At 52.2% G+C, this 23,057-nt stretch overlaps 1 protein-coding gene across 1 annotated transcript; it reads right to left on the reverse strand.

The window, feature by feature from the left end:
• Positions 1-1,100: 1,100 nt before the first annotated feature.
• LOC122921029 (fatty acyl-CoA hydrolase precursor, medium chain-like) lies at positions 1,101-21,412 on the reverse strand. The gene is made up of 13 exons (XM_044270905.1): positions 21,234-21,412; positions 20,254-20,458; positions 20,028-20,166; positions 19,726-19,859; positions 19,382-19,535; positions 13,336-13,449; positions 12,983-13,078; positions 3,737-3,877; positions 3,578-3,655; positions 2,773-2,920; positions 2,497-2,646; positions 2,119-2,191; positions 1,101-1,891 (listed from the first exon to the last, which is right to left on the reverse strand). The coding sequence occupies exons 3-13, from the start codon at positions 20,142-20,144 to the stop codon at positions 1,714-1,716; spliced, it is 1,383 nt and encodes a 460-aa protein (XP_044126840.1). The 5' UTR covers positions 20,145-20,166; positions 20,254-20,458; positions 21,234-21,412; the 3' UTR covers positions 1,101-1,713.
• Positions 21,413-23,057: the final 1,645 nt, after the last annotated feature.

The raw sequence follows: 23,057 nt of genomic DNA on the forward strand, positions 1-23,057 counted from the left end.
AAGGTTACATTTCTTGGCAGTCTACGTTGGGTGTGAACACAGCCCGGATCCGTGCAGAGCAGAGCACCTTTACCACTGGGGAGCTGGACTGTGTCCTATCTAGCTGCCCGTGCACTGCCTGCCCTGTTATTAAACTGGCATTGTGCAACCTGAACATGTGCCAACGAGTGGGGGGGAGGGGGGGGGGGGCGGCAAAGGTTACATTTCTTGGCAGTCTACGTTGGGTGTGAACACAGCCCGGATCCGTGCAGAGCAGAGCACCTTTACCACTGGGGAGCTGGACTGTGTCCTATCTAGCTGCCCGTGCACTGCCTGCCCTGTTATTAAACTGGCATTGTGCAACCTGAACATGTGCCAACGAGTGGGGGGGAGGGGGCGATGATCGCCCGGAACATGAGGAGAGGTGCTGTGCTATGGAAATACACAATGACATGCTCCAAGTATAGGGGGGGGGGGGGACATCCTGATAACTGGGGGTGGGGGGTGCATCCCGATAACTGTGGGGGGCGCATCCAAATAATCGCTGGGGCGATGAGTAACTGCTGAGCTGTGTCCCCTGTATCTCTGCGTCCCTCTCTGTGTACCCTTTTATTTGTGTATGCTTCTTTCTTTGCTTATCCCTATATCTCTGTGTACCCCTGTATCTCTGAATCCCCCTGTATCCTTGTGTACCCCCTGTATGTGTGTCTCTGTCAGACCGGTCTGTAGGTCTTCTTGGTGCAGGGGCAGCAGACTGAGTCCTGGCCCCGGCTTCACACCAGATCCCCCGACAGCGGTAATCAGTGCGTGTATGAGGACCTGCAGCCAGCAGAAGAGAACATACCCAGTCCCTTTGTTTTTGGGACATAACTTGGGGACAGAGGGGTCTGGTGACACAGAGACGTGTCTCTGTACGTGGGTCTTGGATTTCTGCCACAGATTCCGTGGTGAATACATGTTGTATTTTTCTGGAGTGTGTTTTTGGCCACGCGGGCATACCCTCAGGCTGTGTTGACATTTGTGGCCACATCGCCTGGTTTTGATGACAAGAATAACTCTGCACGCAAGAGGTGTCGGCGTCTGCGACATCAGAGACCAGGTGGCAAATACGGACTTTAATTTAATGGCAAATCAGAAGATCAGTCGCTGGTACAATGGTGTTCGGCTGCTGTGAGACTACAACTCCCAGCATAGACAGATCTAGCTGTGCAGAACAGCGGCGTCCCTGCTCTCCACATTACACAATTTATAGAGAGTAATGTACAGTAACCCCAGCAATTATACTCCAGAGCTGCACCCTCTAATCTGGAGCCTCAGAGCTGAAATCTCACTGCATTCCCTTCTGGTTCAGTGTGATCTTTTCAGCTGGCTCTGTGCCCCCCTGCATTACAGGAATTCAGCCAAGTTGTTAGGAGATTTCTGTTTGCCAGCTTGCTGACTGTTGTGATTTAGTATAAGTAACGTCCATTCATTCTATATATTGGGGTTCAGAAGGTGCTCTGTACCCTCTGGGGGGGCGCATGTGGCTGACACGTAAGATCTGTCAGCAGGGCGGTCTTACAGCTGGCTTTGTTATAGGAGTCAGTGTCCTCATCGTGGACTTCTGGCCAATTGGTTGTTCACTTAAAAAATAAACATTGGAGGTGAGGGGTGACCCCCTTACTGCCACACCAGTGGTTTGTGGGGACATATCGGGGCACAGTCCTTCCTCCCGGATCTGGTCTTTGGAGACGTTTACAGCTCTGTGTGCTCTGCCCTTTCCTCCGCCATCTTTTGAGGAAGGTCTTTGGACCAGAATTCGTACTTTGCAGCCTTCAGTAGCTTGGAAGCTTTCTGCTCCAGGTCAATCTCCAGGAAGTCTTCATCGTGGTCGTACTGTGGCCAGTGGACCAGGCCCGGCCCATTAGGATCACTGTGGAAGAGGAGAAATGGATCAGCATCATCCAGACCAAGGAGAATGTACAGTGATCGATGACTGATGCTCGAGGAGGTGCCGTGGAGGAGTCTGGGGGTGCACGGACTACAGCATGTGGCGTTGTGCGTCAGATACAGTGTGGACCCACCACTACAGCCGATACACCACATATAGGATCTGCCCGTCACCCACACACGCCATCTGACACAGCTCTAGTCTCATACCCAGTGCGGGCAAAGTTGGCCCAGTATCTCATGAAGGTCCTGCTCAGATCCTCCTCTTCCTTTGTGAAGGCTCCTGTGAATAAAACCAGAAAGTCAGACCAAACAACGTATAGGGAGGATAAGTGTACAAGACACCGGAGCTGACAACCACCCAGGGCACGGCATGAAGTCAGCACATTATAATAACAGGCACCATAAAGGGGGAACCGACTGTGACCAAACCGAGCTGGTCATTGTGATATTATACAGGACACTGAGCCCCAAAAGTGCTACAGCCCTGTGTCATGATGGCGCGTCATTGTGGAAAATAAGGACAAAACAAGGAGTAAAGTACAAACTGCATGAGGGTTCATAATAAAGGAGACCTCCGACCATCACCTGTGAACAAAGTGTCGCCCTTCAAATATGGACCTCCTATCACAAAGAACAACTCCTCCCCGTGATCGGCCTTCACAAAGTCCGGCTTAGAGTCTGCAAACAAAGATGGACGGTGCTGGAACTCGTAGAAGTAGGTGGGATGGCCAGAATCTACAATGAGAGAAGGTTAGTGTCACAGGAGCGATGCTCTGCACAGGACATAACAGGGTGAAATGCACTGAGACCAGTGTACCAGGGACACAGTATACACGAGGAGGTCATTCTTGTGCCACATACCTCTGTGATACTTGGCCGTTCTCAGCGCCGGCATGACAAAGACGAGGTCTCCGACCAGATCTAGGAAGCGGTTCCGGATTTCAGCAGGGTCAGTCTCATCTCCGACATACTCGTCTAGCAGGAGACTGATGGCGCCAGAGAATATACCCTGAAATATATGAAGACGTTCTCAGGGCTTGGTGATGGTGGCAGACGCCACAGAGCTGGGTGATGGTGGCAGACGCCGCAGAGCTGGGTGATGGTGGCAGACGCCGCAGAGCTGGGTGATGGTGGCAGAGGCTGCATAGCTGGGTGATGGTGGCAAAGGCTGCAGAGCTGGGTGATGGTTGGCAGAGGTTGCAGAGCTGGGTGGCATTGGGCAGCGAGGGGCAGCTGGTCATTAAGACAAGCACCAGTGCAAATATCGCAGCCTGTGCCCAATGCAGGTGCTTTACTGGAGCCAACAGGGGTGTGTACAGAAGTTAGGTTGACTTGGCTAGTAGGCACTGTTATGTGAGGTTGGGGCATTCGCTTTGGCAGTGTGTTCTCATGTGTTGAGATACAAGTAGTTCCCGATCCTCAATTGAGTCGCCACATGGATAAACTTCAGCCATTGCCCACAGTAGAGCCTCACTCCACTCCGCCAAACCGTCCTCCAATAATTCATATAAAGGGCAATTCTCCAATGGAAATCCAGTCCGTAAGGTACAAAAAGTGCCGTCTTTATTATTGTCTCCATAGACACATATTCACAGTCTTATCCACAAGCGTAATAAGAAGGCTGACTTTCCATACCCCATACCCCCATCCACCCGCGGTCACCTACCATAATTGGGAAGTTCTTCAGGATTTCGTGCACAATTTCTCGCTCCATTCCTTCTCTTATTCCTGTGATGTTCATAACCTGGGAATGATAGAAGTAGAACTCTCATCATTGTGGAGATCATTAGGATTATCCGAGGATGTCCTCCTGTGTCATTCTTACCGTCAGGAGGTTCCATCCAAACTCCTGGTTATTGACTCCAGTCATGAATGGCACAGGGTTCACCTCTTTATCAGCCAGAATCTGTTCCACAGGTTTAGGGAAGAACGCCCCATCGATGCTCGCAGGCAGAGGCATGAAGTGCTGCAGGTACAGAAAAGTGACAGGTGAGCAGTGGACACCATGGAAGCTGCCCATAAGCCTGTGCGCATGTGAGAATACACCCCCAAAGAGGCAGTCAAGGCAATTTGGATCCCTGTGACAAGGATGAACTGCCAGAGCAGAGGACAGGCAGTGTGGCCATGGGGACACTGGAGCAGAGGACAGGCAGTGTGGTCATGGGGACACTGGAGCAGAGGACAGGCAGTGTGGTCATGGGGACACTGGAGCAGAGGACAGGCAGTGTGGTCATGGGGACACTGGAGCAGAGGACAGGCAGTGTGGTCATGGGGATGTAAGAGGCAGCCCTGATCATCCAGCAACATTTCCAACACATATATATATAGCAGACTGTCATGTTTCCCTCCAGCCACCAGAGGCCACTGTGGCTGAGTAGGACAGTGAGAGGAGTTGTTTCCAGAGGACAAGGAGTTAAGTGTTTTTCCCGGGCTGAGCAGAGAGCCTGGGCTGAAGGTGTCTGAGTACACAGGAAGAAGGACGCTGTGCACTGAGAGGGATATCCACAGGGAAGATTAGAGTGATTGCTCCCTGCCTGCTGACACAGTATCTGGGACATTAGAGTGTGTTTGCTCTCTGACTGAGCTGATGTGTCCTGGTGTAGAAGAGAGACTGCTTTAGTGTGAGGCACTTCCCAGAGGAGCTGTGAGTGAATTCCAGGCCCTGCCTGATTACACGTCCAGAGCTGCTGATTATCTCTAACCAGAGTTACAGAGACTACAAAGAGAGGCCAGAGCTGAGCCACGCTGAAGCAAGCAAGCAAGCAACCAGATCGGGACCCAGACTGTACCTGCCTGCATGTGCGGACACCGAACTGTGAGTGCACTGATGCTAACCTGAGCTAGGGCATAGTGGAATAGGATTTCGTTTAGTGCACCATAGAGGTGCACCCCGGGTAGCGGGGACAGATAGGACTACCTAGAAGAGAGTAGCCTGCTATTGTCTGTACTTGTGTTTGTGATTCATTTGTGTTCTTTATGCAAATTTCCATGACCTTTATTGTGAATTCCCAAGCTGTTCATATTGTAAATCTGCTTCTCCGGCAGTTAGAGTTCTCTTTTAATAAAGCCGGTTTCTACTTCAGCCTCCTTGTCTGCTGCACTGTACTTGAGTCCTGCTCTACGGTCTCTTCCTCTGCTGACCGTTACAAGTGGCGCTGCGAGCAGGGTACAGTCACAGAGATGGAGGCGGCTGAAGGCAATGTGCATGATGTTAATGTGAGTACCTCAGGCAATGGTGGAACCCTTGCAAGGGCCCTTCCTATTGGCACGTTGTTCAACTTGCTACCCAAATTTGATGGCCAGAACATGACACTGTCAGACTGGGTGACAAGGTTACAGAGTGCTGTTAGGATTTACAATGTCAGCTTTGGCCGCTCTCGAGGGTGAGGCCCGAAGAAATGTTCTCCTACAACCAGAAGCCACGCGCAATACATTGCAAGAGATGGTGAGATTCCTGGAAGAAATATATGGGGAAACAGCCAGTGCAGGGCACCTCCGGGCGAAGTTTTTTTACCGGATTCAACGGGAAGACGAAGGTGTCTCTCAGTACGCTACAGCCCTACAGGAAGTGTTGGCCGAGGTACAAAAAAAAGAGGCAGATGGGGTTACTGGCATGGGACCCATAGACCGGATACTGCGGGAACAATTTATTCTGGGGCTCTACAGCAATCCCCTGAAACAGGCTCTGCGGGAACGAGTCAGAGTAGACCCTACCCTAACCTTTCGACAAATTTTGGCAGAGGCCGTGACGCGAAACAAAGAAGACGGCTATGCTTCTGGAGTAATACGGACCCAGACCGTTACACCCCCCAGGGTTACGAGAAATGAGGAAGCCCTGGTCAGAGTGGTACAAGACTTGCAGAGCTCCCTGAGTGCCATGCACGAAAAGTTGACACACCTGGAGAAACGGATAGAGTCGCGCCATACTACTGAGGCTGCCTATCCAGCCCGACAACAAACCTATCAGGCGACTCCGTGGGTTCCTACACCCGAATGCCCTTATGCTAGTTTACCATACCATCAAGCCCCTCATTACCCTTCAGTGGGGCCATCCAGCCAAGCTCTGAGGGCACCTCCCACTCGCAGGCAAAAAGTGGGCCGTCAAGGGGCACAGTGTTGGCGGTGTGGAGATCTAGGACATTTCGCCAGAGAGTGTCGGAATAATCCAGCTGGACGCCAAGAGCCGCCGTTAAACTACCGACCCCTGCAGTAGTGGGGCGTACTGCAGGGGAGGTGGAGAGCCAAGTTACCCAGCAAAGCTCCGAACACCTGGTCGCAGGGTGCCCCACTATACGAGCTGAGTTCGAAGGTGTTCCTGTTGACTGCTTAGTGGATACTGGGTCTCAGGTGACAACAATGCCCGAGTCATTCTTCTACCGTTACTTTCAAGCGCTGGCCAAGCCAGAACGAGAGACACTGGTCCGGGTTACAGCGGCTAACCAACAGCAGATTCCTGTCACAGGGGTCGTGTGTATGAATGTACGGCTATGTGGACAGGAAGTGGGGCGGAAAGGTATCTTGTTGGTCCCCGAAACGTTCAAAGAAGATGTGCTGGTGATAATGGGCATGAATATCCTGCGAGAATTGGATCAGATCATGTTCACCAAGCGGGGGCCGGGTTACTGGAAACAAGCCACCCCGCACAAACCTACCCAGAAAGCATTTCAACGGCTAATCCGTTTTTGTGGAACACAGAAAAGTGTACCAGCACACCAGGCGGTGGGAACGATCCGAGCGCCAGGAAAGGCTACCTTCACCCTTCCCCCTGGTCGGGAGACCGTGCTGACGTTACCCGTGGGAACTTTCCGTAATCTTGAAGGCATGGAGGTGTTCGTTGAACCAACAGGCCTAGGAGAGCTGGGTCAGGACGTCCTGGTGGCCCGGACACTGGGAGTGGTCCAGAATGGACGAGTATCCATAAGAGCTGTGAATGTGGGATATCTAGAAGTTCCCTTGACGCCAGGGGTGGAACTGGCTCGTGTGTACCTACATCAGGGAGAAATCCTGAGTCAGAGAGAAGTGACTCTAGCTCCGGTAGGGGATGCTGGTTGGACCCTGGCAGTTACTGCCAGTGCAGAAGAGGCGCCGACCCCAGAATGGAATGGGGGAACCATCTTGGGTCAAATGGAGATAGATGTTAAGGCTCTCAGTTTAGACCAACAGCGAGCAGTCGAAACCATGCTGTGGGAGAATCAGGCTGCGTTTGCCCGCCACGCCGATGACTTTGGCTGCACGAATGCTATCACACATGATATACCGACGGGGGACACTCCACCAATTCGGGAGAGATATCGACAGATTCCGCCCAAGTTGTACCAGGAAGTGAAGACGCTATTGAAACAGATGATAGATTCCGGAGTGGTGCGGGGAAGCCAGAGCCCTTGGGCAGCCCCAGTGGTGCTTGTCAAGAAGAAGGACGGCACTATTCGATTTTGTGTGGATTACCGGCGGTTGAATGCTTGCACTGCGCGAGACTCATATCCTCTGCCACGCATCGAGAAGTCTCTGACGGCTCTAGGACGAGCCAAATACTTCTCCACCCTGGATCTAGCAAGTGGGTACTGGCAAGTACCAGTGGCTGAGCAGGACAAGGCAAAGACAGCATTCATACTCCCCATGGGGTTATTTGAATTCAACAGGATGCCATTCGGACTGACTAATGCCCCTGGAACCTTCCAGCGGCTGATGGAGAGATGCCTGGGAGACCTGAATTTTGAAGCCACTCTGATATACCTAGACGATATCATCGTATACTCTGCTACTTTTCAAGAACACTTGAATCGGCTAGGGCAGGTACTCGAGCGACTGCGATCCCATGGCCTGAAGGTAAAGCCAAAGAAGTGTCATCTCTTCAAGAGGGAGATCGAGTACCTGGGCCATAGGGTGTCCCAAGACGGAGTGCTACCGTCCCAAGACAAAGTGGCTGCAATACGACAATGGCTAGTGCCGAGAACACTGCGTGAGTTGAAGGCCTTCCTGGGACTGACTGGGTACTACCGGCGGTTCATCAAAGACTACGCAAAAATAGCGGGCCCTCTGAATGAGTTGTTGAGAGGAACGGCTGGGCAACCCAAGGGCCAAAGTATCCCCTGGGGACAGAAACAGGAAGAGGCCTTCCAGGCCCTGAAAGAAGCCCTGACATCGGCCCCCATCTTGGCTTATGCCGATTTTGATAAACCATTCATCTTAGCTACTGATGGCAGCCTCTACGGACTTGGGGCAGTCCTGTCGCAGGTACAGGATGGACATGAGAGAGTGATCGCTTATGCCAGTAGATCCTTGCGAGATACGGAGCGAAACCCCCATAACTACAGTTCCTTCCGGCTGGAACTCCTTGCCCTGGTGTGGGCTATGACGGAGAAATTTGCAGGATATCTGACAGGAGCTAAGATCTTCGTACGGACGGATAACAATCCCCTGGCCCATCTGGGTACGGCCAAGTTGGGAGCCCTGGAGCAACGCTGGGCGGCTCGCCTCGCAAAGTATGACTTCTCAATTCGCTACCGCTCCGCTACAGAGAACACTAATGCTGGTCTCTCGAGGGTTACTTTTGAAACTCCAGTAGGGGATATGGATGAACAAAAGGAAGAAGATGAAACTCCTGACTTCCGCAAGTTCGCTCCCCCAACAGTCGCGGCCCAGACAAGTGGGGAGGCCCGTAAGCTACCCAAAGCATTGGGGAGAACTAATGAAGAATGGGGCACATTGCAAGATAAAGACATTGGACTGCAGCAAATGAAAAGCTGGGTAACCCAGTGCAGGAAACCCAACAAAGAAGAAAGGACTGATCTGGATGCCGAGATGAAGTCCGTTCTACATCAATGGGACAGACTGGAAGTGCATGGAGCTGCTTTGTTCCGCAAGTGGCAACAGCCTGCCGACCTAGAGGCGAGGTGGCAGGTAGTGATACCCAGAAGAATGGCACGGGAGATAGCCAAAGAGGCTCATGAGTTTGGAGCTCACTTCGGGCCAGTCAAGACATACCAGTGGCTGCAGCGTTATGTGTATTGTCCGCGACTGGAGGCCACAGTTGAAGAAGTTTGCCGACAGTGTCGAGTGTGTGAACTCACGAAGAGTACAGAACAGAGAGCACCCCTACAGTCCATCCAGACCACAGAACCGCTGGAAGTGTTGATGATAGACTATCTTCTTGTGGGACAATCGTCAAGAGGTCCACAGTATTGCCTGGTCATGATCGACCACTTCTCCAAGTTTGCAGTAGTCATCCCAACTCGGGACCAGACGGCCGAGTCCGCTGCATGGGCCATTTGTCAAGACTTCATTCGGGTCTATGGGTGTCCAAAGCGGATCCATTCAGATCAAGGGGCGTGCTTTCAAGGAAAAGTGATGGAAGAGCTACATCGACTGTACGGCATTGAAAAATCCAGGACAACTCCTTATCATCCCCAAGGGAACGGAGCCTGTGAGCGCTTTAACCGCACATTGCTGCAAATGCTGAGGACACTAGAGGAAGACAAGAGGGCACACTGGCCTGACTACCTGCCAGAATTAGTCTGGGCTTACAATAATCGTGTCCACACCACCACCGGTTACACCCCATACATGTTACTGTTCGGTAGGGCTGGTCGAGAGATCGTGGAATTAAACCTAGAACAGCCAGAAGACCTAATAGAGCGATCAACCACCTCATGGGTGAAAGAACACCGTCGGCGTCTCCAGACCATTCGCCGGTTGGCAGGTCAGCGGTTACAGGAGAGAGCTCATACAGACCGTCCTCCAGTTCAGGAGGTTCCATTGCAGCCTGGGGATCGGGTACTGGTACGAGAGAAACGTCCCAGAGGCAAGTTGAGTGAGCGTTGGGAAGTACAGCCGTATAAAGTGATCAAGAGAGTGTACCCTAATGGTCCGGTCTACGAAGTGCAGGTTGAGAATGAGGAATTTGCTTCACGGACTCTACATAGGAATATGTTACGGCCATGCCGGTCCAAAGATCCCGCACCTGTTCAGAGGACACCTCCTCCTGCCCCATACTCAGAACTTGTTATCTCTGATGGAGATTATGGTGAAGACTGGTGGACTGCTCCCAACACTGAAGAAGCCTCCCAGGTTACAGGTGATGAAGGCACTGTCACAGAACCATTGCCAGCCCGTAATGGAGAGGGGCCCTCGGACACACCCGAACCTCCTATTGTGGTGGATGAATCCAGACTGGCAGTTCCTAGTGGAGAGAGTCAGGTCGTAACAGATAGCCAGGACCTCCGGAGATCCAGTAGGCTTACTGCAGGGGTTCCACCAAACAGGGACGCTGCTGATGAGTTCATTTGGTCCACCTGTATGTATTGTGGACAATGTTGTACTGCTGTATAAAAAGTTACATTAACCATTATTTCTATGGACTATATAACAAGGCCGAGGACGGCCACCTTTAAGTGGGGAGGCATGTAAGAGGCAGCCCTGATCATCCAGCAACATTTCCAACACATATATATATATAGCAGACTGTCATGTTTCCCTCCAGCCACCAGAGGCCACTGTGGCTGAGTAGGACAGTGAGAGGAGTTGTTTCCAGAGGACAAGGAGTTAAGTGTTTTTCCCGGGCTGAGCAGAGAGCCTGGGCTGAAGGTGTCTGAGTACACAGGAAGAAGGACGCTGTGCACTGAGAGGGATATCCACAGGGAAGATTAGAGTGATTTCTCCCTGCCTGCTGACACAGTATCTGGGACATTAGAGTGTGTTTGCTCTCTGACTGAGCTGATGTGTCCTGGTGCAGAAGAGAGACTGCTGTAGTGTGAGGCACTTACCAGAGGAACTGTGAGTGAATTCCAGGCCCTGCCTGATTACACGTCCAGAGCTGCTGATTATCTCTAACCAGAGTTACAGAGACTACAAAGAGAGGCCAGAGCTGAGCCACGCTGAAGCAAGCAAGCAAGCAACCAGATCGGGACCCAGACTGTACCTGCCTGCATGTGCGGACACCGAACTGTGAGTGCACTGATGCTAACCTGAGCTAGGGCATAGTGGAATAGGATTTAGTTTAGTGCACCATAGAGGTGCACCCCGGGTAGCGGGGACAGATAGGACTACCTAGAAGAGAGTAGCCTGCTATTGTCTGTACTTGTGTTTGTGATTCATTTGTGTTCTTTATGAAAATTTCCATTACCTTTATTGTGAATTCTCAAGCTGTTCATATTGTAAATCTGCTTCTCCGGCAGTTAGAGTTCTCTTTTAATAAAGCCGGTTTCTACTTCAGCCTCCTTGTCTGCTGCACTGTACTTGAGTCCTGCTCTACGGTCTCTTCCTCTGCTGACCGTTACAGGGACACTGGAGCAGAGGACAGGCAGTGTGGTCATGGGGACACTGCAGCATAGGACAGGCAGTGTGGTCATGGAGACACTGGAGCAGAGGACAGGCAGTGTGGTCATGGGGACACTGCAGCATAGGACAGGCAGTGTGGTCATGGGGACACTGGAGCAGAGGACAGGCAGTGTGGTCATGGGGACACTGCAGCATAGGACAGGCAGTGTGGTCATGGAGACACTTGAGCAGAGGACAGGCAGTGTGGTCATGGGGACACTGGAGCAGAGGACAGGCAGTGTGGTCATGGGGACACTGGAGCAGAGGACAGGCAGTGTGGTCATGGAGACACTTGAGCAGAGGACAGGCAGTGTGGTCATGGGGACACTGGAGCAGAGGACAGGCAGTGTGGTCATGGGGACACTGGAGCAGAGGACAGGCAGTGTGGTCATGGAGAGACACTGGAGCAGAAGACAGGCAGTGTGGTCATGGAGACACTGGAGCAGAGGACAGGCGGTGTGGTCATGGAGACACTTGAGCAGAGGACAAGCATTGTGGTCATGGGGACACTGGAGCAGAGGACAGGCAGTGTGGTCATGGGGACACTGGAGCAGAGGACAGGCAGTGTGTTCATAGGGACACTGGAGCAGAGGACAGGTAGTGTGGTCATGGGGACACTGGAGCAGAGGACAGGCAGTGTGGTCATGGGGACACTGGAGCAGAGGACAGGCAGTGTGGTCATGGAGACACTTGAGCAGAGGACAGGCAGTGTGGTCATGGGGACACTGGAGCAGAGGATAGGCAGTGTGGTCATGGGGACACTGGAGCAGAGGACAGGCAGTGTGGTCATGGAGACACTTGAGCAGAGGACAGGCAGTGTGGTCATGGGGACACTGGAGCAGAGGACAGGCGGTGTGGTCATGGAGACACTTGAGCAGAGGACAAGCATTGTGGTCATGGGGACACTGGAGCAGAGGACAGGCAGTGTAGTTATGGGGACACTGGAGCAGAGGACAGGCGGTGTGGTCATGGGGACACTGGAGCAGAGGACAGGCAGTGTGGTCATGGGGACACTGGAGCAGAGGATAGGCAATGTGGTCATGGGGACACTGGAGCAGAGGACAGGCAGTGTGGTCATGGGGACACTGGAGCAGAGGACAGGCAGTGTGGTCATGGGGACACTGGAGCAGAGGACAGGCAGTGTGGTCATGGGGACACTGGAGCAGAGGACAGGCAGTGTGGTCATGGGGACACTGGAGCAGAGGACAGGCAGTGTGTCGACAGGTGGCTGTGCGATGGTCTCTAGCCCCAGAAGCCCCTTAGGCCCTGCCAGAAGCATGATACTCAGCAGTACAGGAGTATCACAGTCTGTTATACCCACGGTCAGTAGTAAAATAAAACATCTAAGAAGTTTACATAACTCCCCCCCCCCCCCCCCCCCCCCCAAAAAAACTCCTAAGAATTAAGCAGCACATTATATGCTGCTCCGGGTGTCAGTATGTGGATCATGGAGGGGTCTGCGGTGTGACGGGCAGTGTGCAGACAGGCCATACACCGACCTCACCTTTCTCCTCATCTGACTGCCCTGATGTCTCCTCATCGCTTTTGTTTCTTGCAGCTACAATCAGGGGATTTAACCCTCACACCCCCTTTCTGAAGAGATTTGCTGTTACATAAGCTGTAGACCCTAGAAGCAGCAGTAAGGTGAACCAAGCAACACAGATGGTTATTTTCTCTATGCAGTGCGTCCCCTCCTTTCTGATGCCCTAGGCAGGTGCCCTTATGTGCCTTGTAAATACCGCCCTGCTGATCGTACCATAGAAGCTCCGATAGACAGGATCTCTTCCTCAGACTTCACCTTCAGACAGTCCAACAATGTGTCCACACCGCAGCCCGAAATATTGGCCACAATCTGCAAAGGTGAAGCATAAAATCTGATTATGGGATGAACTCCGGATATTCAGCTATATGTGCACACAAAATGCACTGGGCTGTAGGAAATGTTGTCTAGCCACACAAGCAGCACAGAGTGTTTCAGGAGAGTAGTGTGATGATCCTGTCCCTGCCCCCCCCCCCCCCATGTAATCATGTTGTGAGGCTATGTCTGTGTATTAACCCTCTTGTGTTCTGCCCATATTCTGCGGTCCACGGGCTCACTCTGTCACTTACATTTCTGATGAACACAACTTCTTCAGTAGACGTGGCCACCAAACCCGGCATTATGGCTACCCCACTCTCGGCAATAGCTCTATGGAATAAGCCCTTTGCCAAGGGAGACACCACCTGGATATAGCAGATACACAGTGAAAGGGATTTTCATAATCTTACTTTTGATACATCACAGATTAGACATATATTATACAAGCCTCATCTCTTGTCAAATGCAGTACCTCGCATTAACATATCTCACTTCCTCTGCCAGTCCGGGACACAATAGCAGCCTTCCTGACCAAAAGGCTATTTAACATCTCACCTCACATACATTGACAGGAACCTGTGATTTCCTATTTAACTTGTTAGCATGGAGAGAAAAAACCTGTTCAATGTAAAATAACTGTCAAGGAACCATGAACCAGACGTACAACAAGAGATACGTGGAAATAAGAAGGCTTTATTGCAAATCAAGCTGTAAGCAAAAGTCCAAACGGATGGCTAAACCGGAGCAGGGTCTTGCGAAGCCAGAGGTCAGGAACCAGAAGGGTAGTCAGACGAAGCCAGGATCAGGAACCAGAAGGGTAGTCAGACGAAGCCAGGATCAGGAACCAGCGGGGTAGTCAGACGAGGCCAGGATCAGGAACCAGAAGCAGCAGCAGTCTTAGAAGCATGTGCACACAGGAGGACCAAGCAAGGAACTGAAGCCACAGACCTCCTATATATATGAGCTAGGCATCCAGCTCCTCCCAGTGGGAAGGAGAAGCCGCAGGGTGGGAGGCTACAAGAAACCCAGAAACCAAGATGGCCGCCAGCACATGTCAAACGAAGGAGAACAGCAAGAAGGTAAGACCATGACAGTACCTCCCCCTCAAGGGCCCCTCCTCCGCGGAGTAAGGAACGGTTTCTGAGGGAAGCGTGCGTGGAAGGCTCGGAGCAAGGCAGGAGCATGGACATCTGCGGAGGGAACCCAGGAACGCTCCTCTGGACCATAACCACGCCAATGGACCAAAAACTGCAACCGACCGCGGACCAGGCGTGAGTCCAGGATATTGGTCACCTCATACTCCTCACGATTGCCCACTTGGACCGGACGAGGCCGAGGAACCGAGGAAGTGAAACGATTACACACCAATGGCTTCAACAGGGAGACATGAAACACGTTGGAGATCCGCATGCCAGGAGGAAGCGCAAGGGCATAGGCTACCGGGTTTACCCTGCGAAGCACTCGGAAGGGACCAACAAAGCGAGGCGCCAGCTTGGGAGTGGGCACTCGAAGGTTGAGGTTGCGGGTGGACAACCATACACGGTCTCCGACCTGGTAGGAAGGAGCGGGCGCTCGTCTGCGATCAGCCTGGAGTCTCTGGCGCTGCGCAGAGACCTCAAGGGACCTCTGGATCTGTACCCAAGAAGCACGTAGGACGGAAAGGTGATCCTCCACAGCCGGAATATCCTGGGGAGAGAATACCTCCGGTAGCACGGCAGGTTGGAACCCATAATTGGCCATGAAGGGAGACGTCCCAGAGGAAGAGTTCACCGCCGTGTTCCTGGCAAACTCAGCCCAAGGCAGGAGGTCAACCCAATTGTCTTGGTGATCGGAGACATAGCAACGAAGGAATTGCTCCAAGGCCTGATTGGATCGTTCTGCGGCCCCATTGGACTGAGGGTGGTAGGCCGAGGAGAAAGAGAGATGAATCCCCAACTGGGAGCAAAAGGCGCGCCAGAACCTGGACACAAACTGACTCCCCCGATCCGACACAATCTCCTTGGGCAAACCGTGCAACCGGAAGACCTCCCTGGCGAAAATCGTGGCCAACTCTTGTGCAGAGGGTAACTTCTTGAGAGGAACACAGTGGCACATTTTGGAAAACCGATCCACAATCATGAGAATGACCGTATGGCCCCGGGATGCAGGGAGGTCCACAATGAAATCCATCCCCAGGTGTGACCATGGGCGCTCCCCGGTGGCTATGGGTTGCAAAAGGCCCAACGGAAGGTGCCGAGGGGACTTACTCTGGGCACAAACGGAGCATGCCGCTACATATGCGGCGATGTCGGAACGTAGAGAAGGCCACCAGAACAGACGTGAAACAGCCCAGGACAGCTGATTCTTTCCAGGATGCCCCGCGGCCTTGGAGTTATGGTAGGTTCGCAACTCCTCAGGCACAAAACATCTGCCGTTGGGTCTCCCAGAGGGAGCACCAGATTGAGCCGCCAAAATCTGCTCACCCAGGGGAGAGGTCAGGCTGGTGCGAATGGCGGCCAGGATCTGATTCGGAGGTATGACCGAAGTCGGAATCGACTCCTCCCCGGACAGCTCGGAGTACTGCCGTGATAAGGCATCCGCTCTGATGTTCTTGGAACCGGGTAGGTAGGAGACCACGTAATTAAAACGTGACAAGAACAGAGCCCATCTGGCCTGATGTGGTGTCAATCTCTTGGCCTCAGAAAGGTAGGTCAGATTCTTGTGGTCCGTCAGGATGAGAACCGGAACCACCGAACCCTCGAGCAAGTGCCTCCATTCTTTAAGGGCCTGCACGATGGCCAATAACTCCCTGTCACCAATCTGATAGTTGCACTCCGCGGAAGACAGTTTCCGAGAGTAAAACCCACAAGGAAGCAGAGGACCCTCTGGTGTTCTACGCTGAGACAGAAGGGCGCCTACTCCCGTCTCAGACGCGTCCACCTCGAGGACAAAGGGCAACCCAGGGTTGGGATGCGACAGAATCGGAGCCGACACAAAGGCGGACTTTAGAGCCTCAAAAGCTCGGATGGCCTCGAGCGGCCAGACCTGGAAATTACTGCCCTTCCTGGTCAGATCCGTGAGAGGCTTGGCTAGCATAGAAAAGTCCCTGATGAACTTCCGATAATAATTGGCGAAGCCCAAAAAGCGCTGCAGGGCACGAAGACCACTGGGCTGGGGCCACTGTAAGACAGCCGAAACCTTCTCAGGATCCATGGAGAACCCCTCAGCGGAAATGATGTAACCCAAGAAGGTTACCTGGGATCGGTGAAATTCGCATTTCTCAAGCTTACCGAACAGCCTGTTCTCTCGTAACCGTTGCAACACTCGTCTGACATCCATAATGTGGGCCTCCATGGATTCAGAATATACCAAGATGTCATCCAAATAGACCACCACACACTGCTGCAACAGGTCACGGAAAACATCGTTGATGAATTCCTGGAAGACTGCGGGCGCATTGCACAACCCAAAGGGCATAACCAAGGATTCATAATGACCGGTCCTGGTGTTAAACGCGGTCTTCCACTCATCGCCCGCCTTGATCCTTACCAGGTTATATGCCGCCCTCAGGTCGAGTTTGGTAAAGACCGTGGCCCCTTTGAGGCGATCGAACAGCTCGGAAATCAAGGGTATCGGGTAAGCGTTCTTGATCGTGATGCGATTGAGACCCCTGTAATCGATGCAAGGCCTCAACTCACCGCCCTTCTTTTTCACAAAGAAAAATCCAGCCCGTGCCGGGGACGAGGATTTGCGGATGTGTCCGCGTGAAAGCGCCTCCCTCACGTACTCCTCCATGGCCTCATTCTCCGCTACCGACAGTGGATAGACCTTGCCACGAGGAGGAACGGCACCAGATTGTAACTCTATGGCACAATCGTATGAGCGGTGCGGAGGTAGGGCAACCGCGCGCACCTTATCGAATACATCCCGGTACTCTTCATATTCAGGAGGCAACAGAGAGTCCGAGGAAGTACACAGCAACTTGACAGGCCCATGGATGCAACTAGCCCCACACTGCGGTGACCACGAGAGGATCTCGGCCGATTTCCAATCGAAAGTCGGATTATGCTTCTGGAGCCAGGGGTACCCCAAGACCACCGAGTAGTGTGGAGACGAAATAACCTGGAGACAGACCGACTCTCTGTGAACGGCACCAATGGCTATCCCCACTGGAAGGGTCTCATGAGTCACGTGTGGCGGCAGAAGGGGTCTGCCGTCTATCGCCTCAAGAGCCAGTGGGGAACCTCGAGGCTGCAGAGGAATGGAATTGGCGGCAGCGAACACACTATCAATGAACAAACCACCAGCACCAGAGTCCACCAACGCCTGGGTCGTCACCGAGCCCCCGACCCAGGAGAGGACAACAGTGATCAGTGGTTTGTCAACACGGGAAACCGGGGACGAGGAGACTCCACCCAAGATCTGCCCCCGACAGGATCTCAGGTGCGAGCGTTTCCCGGACGGTTCGGACATGCCAACCGAAAATGCCCACCGAGACCACAGTACATGCATCGGCCCTCGCGTCTCCGGAGTACCCTCTCCCCCTCGGACAGGCGAGCAAACCCCAGCTGCATGGGTTCATCCCCAGACAAGTCATCCCCAGGAGGCGTGGGAGGAGAGGGAGGCACGGGTGGGACAGCAAACGTAGGCGCCAATCTGTTAGAAGACCTCCGCAGGCTCTCCTTAAAGGAAGGTCTCTCCCTGAGTCTGGTGTCAATCAAAATCAGGAAAGAAATAAGAGACTCGAGCTCCACTGGTAGGTCCTTAGCTGCAACCTCATCCTTCAAGGCATCCGAGAGACCATGAGAGAAAGCAGCGACCAGAGCCTCATTATTCCAGCCCACCTCTGCTGCCAGGGTACGAAACTCAATGGCGTATTCAGCTACGGATCGTGAACCCTGTCTGATGGACATAAGGAGCTTCGCAGCAGAGGCAGCACGAGCCGGCACATCGAATACCTTCCGAAGAGAAGCAACAAAACCGGAAAACTCGGCAACCACCGGATTGTTGTTCTCCCATAAAGGGCTGGCCCAGGCCAAGGCCTTGTCCGAGAGCAGCGAGATCAAGAAGCCCACCTTTGATCTCTCAGTAGGAAAGGCATGTGGCAGCAACTCGAAATAAATGCCCACCTGGTTAAGGAAACCTCGGCACTGAGTTGGCTCTCCCCCAAAGCGCTGTGGAAGGGGGGCAGAACCGGTCATACCCCGAGACACCGCAGGCGCAGCAACAGGTGTCGGGGTAGACTCTGGCGCAACAACCGGAGCGGCAGTAGGAGCGGGCCCAGGAGCGACAACCGACCCATCGGCAACGGAAGCGAAATGAGCCGTGCGTTCAAGCAGGGTTTGCAACGCCACAGCGAACCGACCCAACAGGTGATCCTGCTGATCAAGTCTGGCAACCAGCGTAGGTAGCGAGGATGGTCCTGTACCGTCAGAATTCATGGCTTGGTCCTAATGTCAAGGAACCATGAACCAGACGTACAACAAGAGATACGTGGAAATAAGAAGGCTTTATTGCAAATCAAGCTGTAAGCAAAAGTCCAAACGGATGGCTAAACCAGAGCAGGGTCTTGCGAAGCCAGAGGTCAGGAACCAGAAGGGTAGTCAGACAAAGCCAGGATCAGGAACCAGAAGGGTAGTCAGACGAAGCCAGGATCAGGAACCAGCGGGGTAGTCAGACGAGGCCAGGATCAGGAACCAGAAGCAGCAGCAGTCTTAGAAGCATGTGCACACAGGAGGACCAAGCAAGGAACTGAAGCCACAGACCTCCTATATATATGAGCTAGGCATACAGCTCCTCCCAGTGGGAAGGTGAAGCCGCAGGGTGGGAGGCTACAAGAAACCCAGAAACCAAGATGGCCGCCAGCACATGTCAAACGAAGGAGAACAGCAAGAAGGTAAGACCATGACAATAACCCTTTCATGTATTGTATATAGCAGATGTCAGCATTGTTTAGCAAAGTTTCAACTGTATATTGACAAACACATGATTCCCAATGCCTGCTGAATTCTAGGAGGATTGGTGCAATTGGATCTGGAAGGACACTATGTTCCCACCCCCAAGAAACACTATAACTATGTGCTGGAAAATAAAGATTTCAGATATTGACAGCCTATGTTGAGTCAGGGCGTCTTATCTCTCTAATCAGAAGCAAATGGGATATTCGTTGCACAGGGAAATATTCACGGGTGTGGAGGTCTGAAGCCTCATAATATAACCATCATAAACCTGCCTAGAAAAATAGCTAACACACAGCAGGAGAATAGGAGTGCACTTATCCATCATCGGAACCCAAATATCAGCCTCAAAACAACTCACCAGTGCAGAGACGCTGAGTCCCCCCGCAGACTCCCCAAATATAGTCACAGAGTTGGGGTCACCTCCGAAATCTGCAATGTTCTCCTGAACCCACCGAAGAGCTTGAACCTGGTCCAACAAGCCATAGTTCCCAGGAGCTTTATCATCTCCAGTGCTAGGATGAAGAAACACGTAATTCATGTTACCTTTACTGGGGTGATGTGATATATTGGGGCGACATTGATAGCAGATGTGGTGCGAAAAGACCTCAAACCTGGACTCTGAGTCGAACATTGTGCAAAGCAGGTGTCAGCATGTGGCCTTGTATGTACAAGCATGAGAGTCACAGAAACCGTATTGATTACCTCATGAAGCCGAGCAGCCCCAGCCGGTACTGGATGGATACAAGTACAACGTTTTCATAGGCGCTTAATACAGAACCATCAAACATCATGGATCCCCCCATTATCAGACCTCCTCCGTGTATGAACACCATGACCTGCACAAGCAGAGGAAGCGTCTATTACTGGTCAGAAAAAATGGGATGACAGTGTCCTAAAACTAACATCAACACCGTAAGGGAACTGCCATGGGCACGGTGTCAACCCCACAACCAGGAGGTCTGAATTCACAGTTTTATATGCAGGTAAGTACACAAAACACTCACAGGCAGCATCTTCTCCTTCACTCGATCTGCTGGGGTGAAGATGTCCAGATATAGGCAGTCCTCCGACGCTGGAGGTAGGGTGATCTTTGCTTTAAACGCCTTTGCTAACTCCTCCATCTTGTCAACATTCTGTAGACATCTGTAATATATAAAATACATGCACTTCACGTGACGATACAGTAGGAATGTGTGCTGAGCTCTGCCACCAACCTCCACGTCCACTTACATTGGAGCATAGTCTGAGGCCTCCCTCACTGAGCTCCATGCTGTGGGGGGTTCTGGGGCAGCAAATCTCAATGAACCAACTGGAGGTTTGGCGAAGGGGACTCCATAGAAGGTGTGGACAGTCCTGTCTGTTCCCTTTGCAGACGCGGTCTTCCCCCGCAGTTTGCCGTACCGTGTTTCCACTTGAGGTTGGTCATCCGCCTGGGCTAAAGTCACAGAAAGCAGTAGATTACTGCATGCAGAAAAGTGCCTGCCTTATAGTACAAACTGCCGGCATCCCCTGCTCATTCAGACTCTGCTCACTGCCGGCTCTGGTGACTTGTTGTGTTTGCACTGGACACAATGTGCCGTCATCTGATGGAGGAAAATCACTGCCCTCCCCTGCATTATAGGAGCTGAGTTTTGGGGGTAGGTGTTCTGTCTTACTGACTGTTTCCAATAACAGCACCCCCGGCTGTACATTATCAGCCTGACACCCTCCGCTCTACAGGCCTTTATATGTGTATAGTAAAAAGTAGAGGGGTCCAGCGTCTGATAAAAGGATATCCTTTATTTGATGCGGTAAAATCCAAACAAAACAAGACAGATGCAAAATTGGCGCGTTTCGGAACTCAAGTTAACGATTCTTACTTGTGATATAAAATGCCGTCTGTGACTCTCCCATATAAATACACATCCTCCAATCACATGTGTCACGCCGCGGTCTCGGAGGCGGGCACGTCCGGAGCGCGCACACATCATCAGCGAGTCCAGCGTAGCTCCTGATAATACTATGCACGCCTCCCGCGCGTCTATGCACATTCATGAGAATGGTTTTAGGGCCGAGCGCCGGGCTGATCACTCGACGCTTGGCTGTGTGGAGTCATGTGACGCTGGCCACATGACCCCTCTGGCTCCCTATTTTAAACAGGCAGTCTGCTGGCCACAGGTTGCCTGTTATTTAGGTTCCACCTGTGATTGTGTCTTTCCTGGCGTACTGACCTCCTGCTGAATTCCTGATGATCCTCTGCCTGCTCCTTGTGTACTTTACTGCTCTCCTGGTATTCTGACCCCGGCTTCCTCCTGACGATCCTCTGCTGACTCCTTTGGTACTGCACGACTCTCCTGGCGTCTATGACCCCGCCTTTTCCTGACTATTCTCTGCTTGCTCCATTTGTACTTCGTAGCTTTCCTGGTATAGACTCGGTCCGTTCACATTCTGTTGTTTGTCTGTCATCCCTGCACTTATTCCAAGCTAGGGATTGCCGTCCAGTTGTCCCATGTCATTAGGACTCGCGAGGCAAGTAGGCAGGGCCAGGGGTGAGGGTGGAGCGCAGTGGTCACATCCCTCCCCCCTGTTTGTGTGTACGCGACCGTTACAGAATAACAGGCCTACTGAAACGACTGTACCATGAATCCTCTAGTGACCCTGACTGAGCATGTGTCAAACCTGACGCAGATGGTGCAGAAGCTAGGGGAGAAGATTCTTTCCCTAGAAATAGGACAAGAAGCCGCTGCTCCTCAGGCCTTTGGTCTGAACTTGAGCCCTCATATGGAGCCACCGATCAAGCTTCCAGAACCATTCTCTGGAGATCGAAGGAAGTTTAACTCCTTTAAGGAGAGCTGTAAATTGTATTTTAGTTTACGCCCCTTGTCTTCCGTGTTGGAAAACCAACGGGTGGGCATTGTTATTTCCCGCTTACATAAGGATTCCCGGGAGTGGGCCTTTTCTTTACCCCCTGATGCTAGTTGTTTAACCACAGTAGAGTTGTTGTTTTTTCAGGCTCTGGGTACCCTGTATGATGAACCAGACAGGGCCCTGGTAGCCGAAACCTCGCTGAAAGCATTGGTTCAAGGCAACCTCTCTGCGGAGGAGTATTGCACCCAGTTTAGAAGGTGGTGTGTTCCCTCAGGTTGGAACGAGCCAGCTCTTAAGTGTCAATTCAGGTCAGGCCTATCTGATAATCTAAAAGACCTACTAATGAGTTATCAGCTCCCAGAGACTCTTGAGGAGACTATGACCCTAGCGTTCCGACTCGACCAACGTGTGAGAGAAAGACGACAGAAACAACAGTTCTCTTCTCAGGTGCTGGTCCAGTCTGAGGTTTGTACCAGGAGTGGTGTTGAGGTCTCCTCAGAAGAACCTATGCAAATTGGCATGACCAGAGGGGATCAGCGCCGCAGACGTGGAATCTATTTCTACTGCGGAGATCCTGACCATTGGATCAATAAGTGTCCAAAGAGGATCCTTTCTGATAAGGCTTCCAAGACAAGACCACCAAGGGACCAGGTACTCCCTGTTATTACTAAGAGTAAGCTTTTAGTTCCTATAACCATTTCTCTTGGTTCTAATAAGTGGTCGGGTCAGGCCTTTATAGATTCGGGCTCAGCGGCCAGATTTATTGACCATGGGTATGCTAGTAGACAGGGTATACCAATTTTTGTTTTACCTACGCCCATCCATATCATGGCCATCGACTCCACTCCCCTGGTAGGGGGTACTGTGAGTTCATGTACCTCAGAAATTTCCTTAGCTGTGGGATTGTGCCACTTAGAGAAATGTTCCCTGTTAGTCCTGGAGAACTTACCTGGCGAGGTGGTATTAGGGATGTCGTGGCTCAAATTACACAATCCTACGATTGATTGGACCAGAGGGGAACTGGTGAGTTGGGGATCTGAGTGCGGCTCGTGTTTGTCTAGAATACGGGTTGGGTTCTCTGTGGAGTCTGAGGTATTACCCGCAGTCATAAAGGAGTATGCTGATGTGTTCTCGTCATCGTCCCCGGAGGCTTTTCCTCCCCATAGACCTTATGATTGCGCCATAGT

This window comes from Bufo gargarizans, chromosome 10, assembly GCF_014858855.1.
Source record: "Bufo gargarizans isolate SCDJY-AF-19 chromosome 10, ASM1485885v1, whole genome shotgun sequence".
Classification (NCBI taxonomy): domain Eukaryota; kingdom Metazoa; phylum Chordata; class Amphibia; order Anura; family Bufonidae; genus Bufo; species Bufo gargarizans.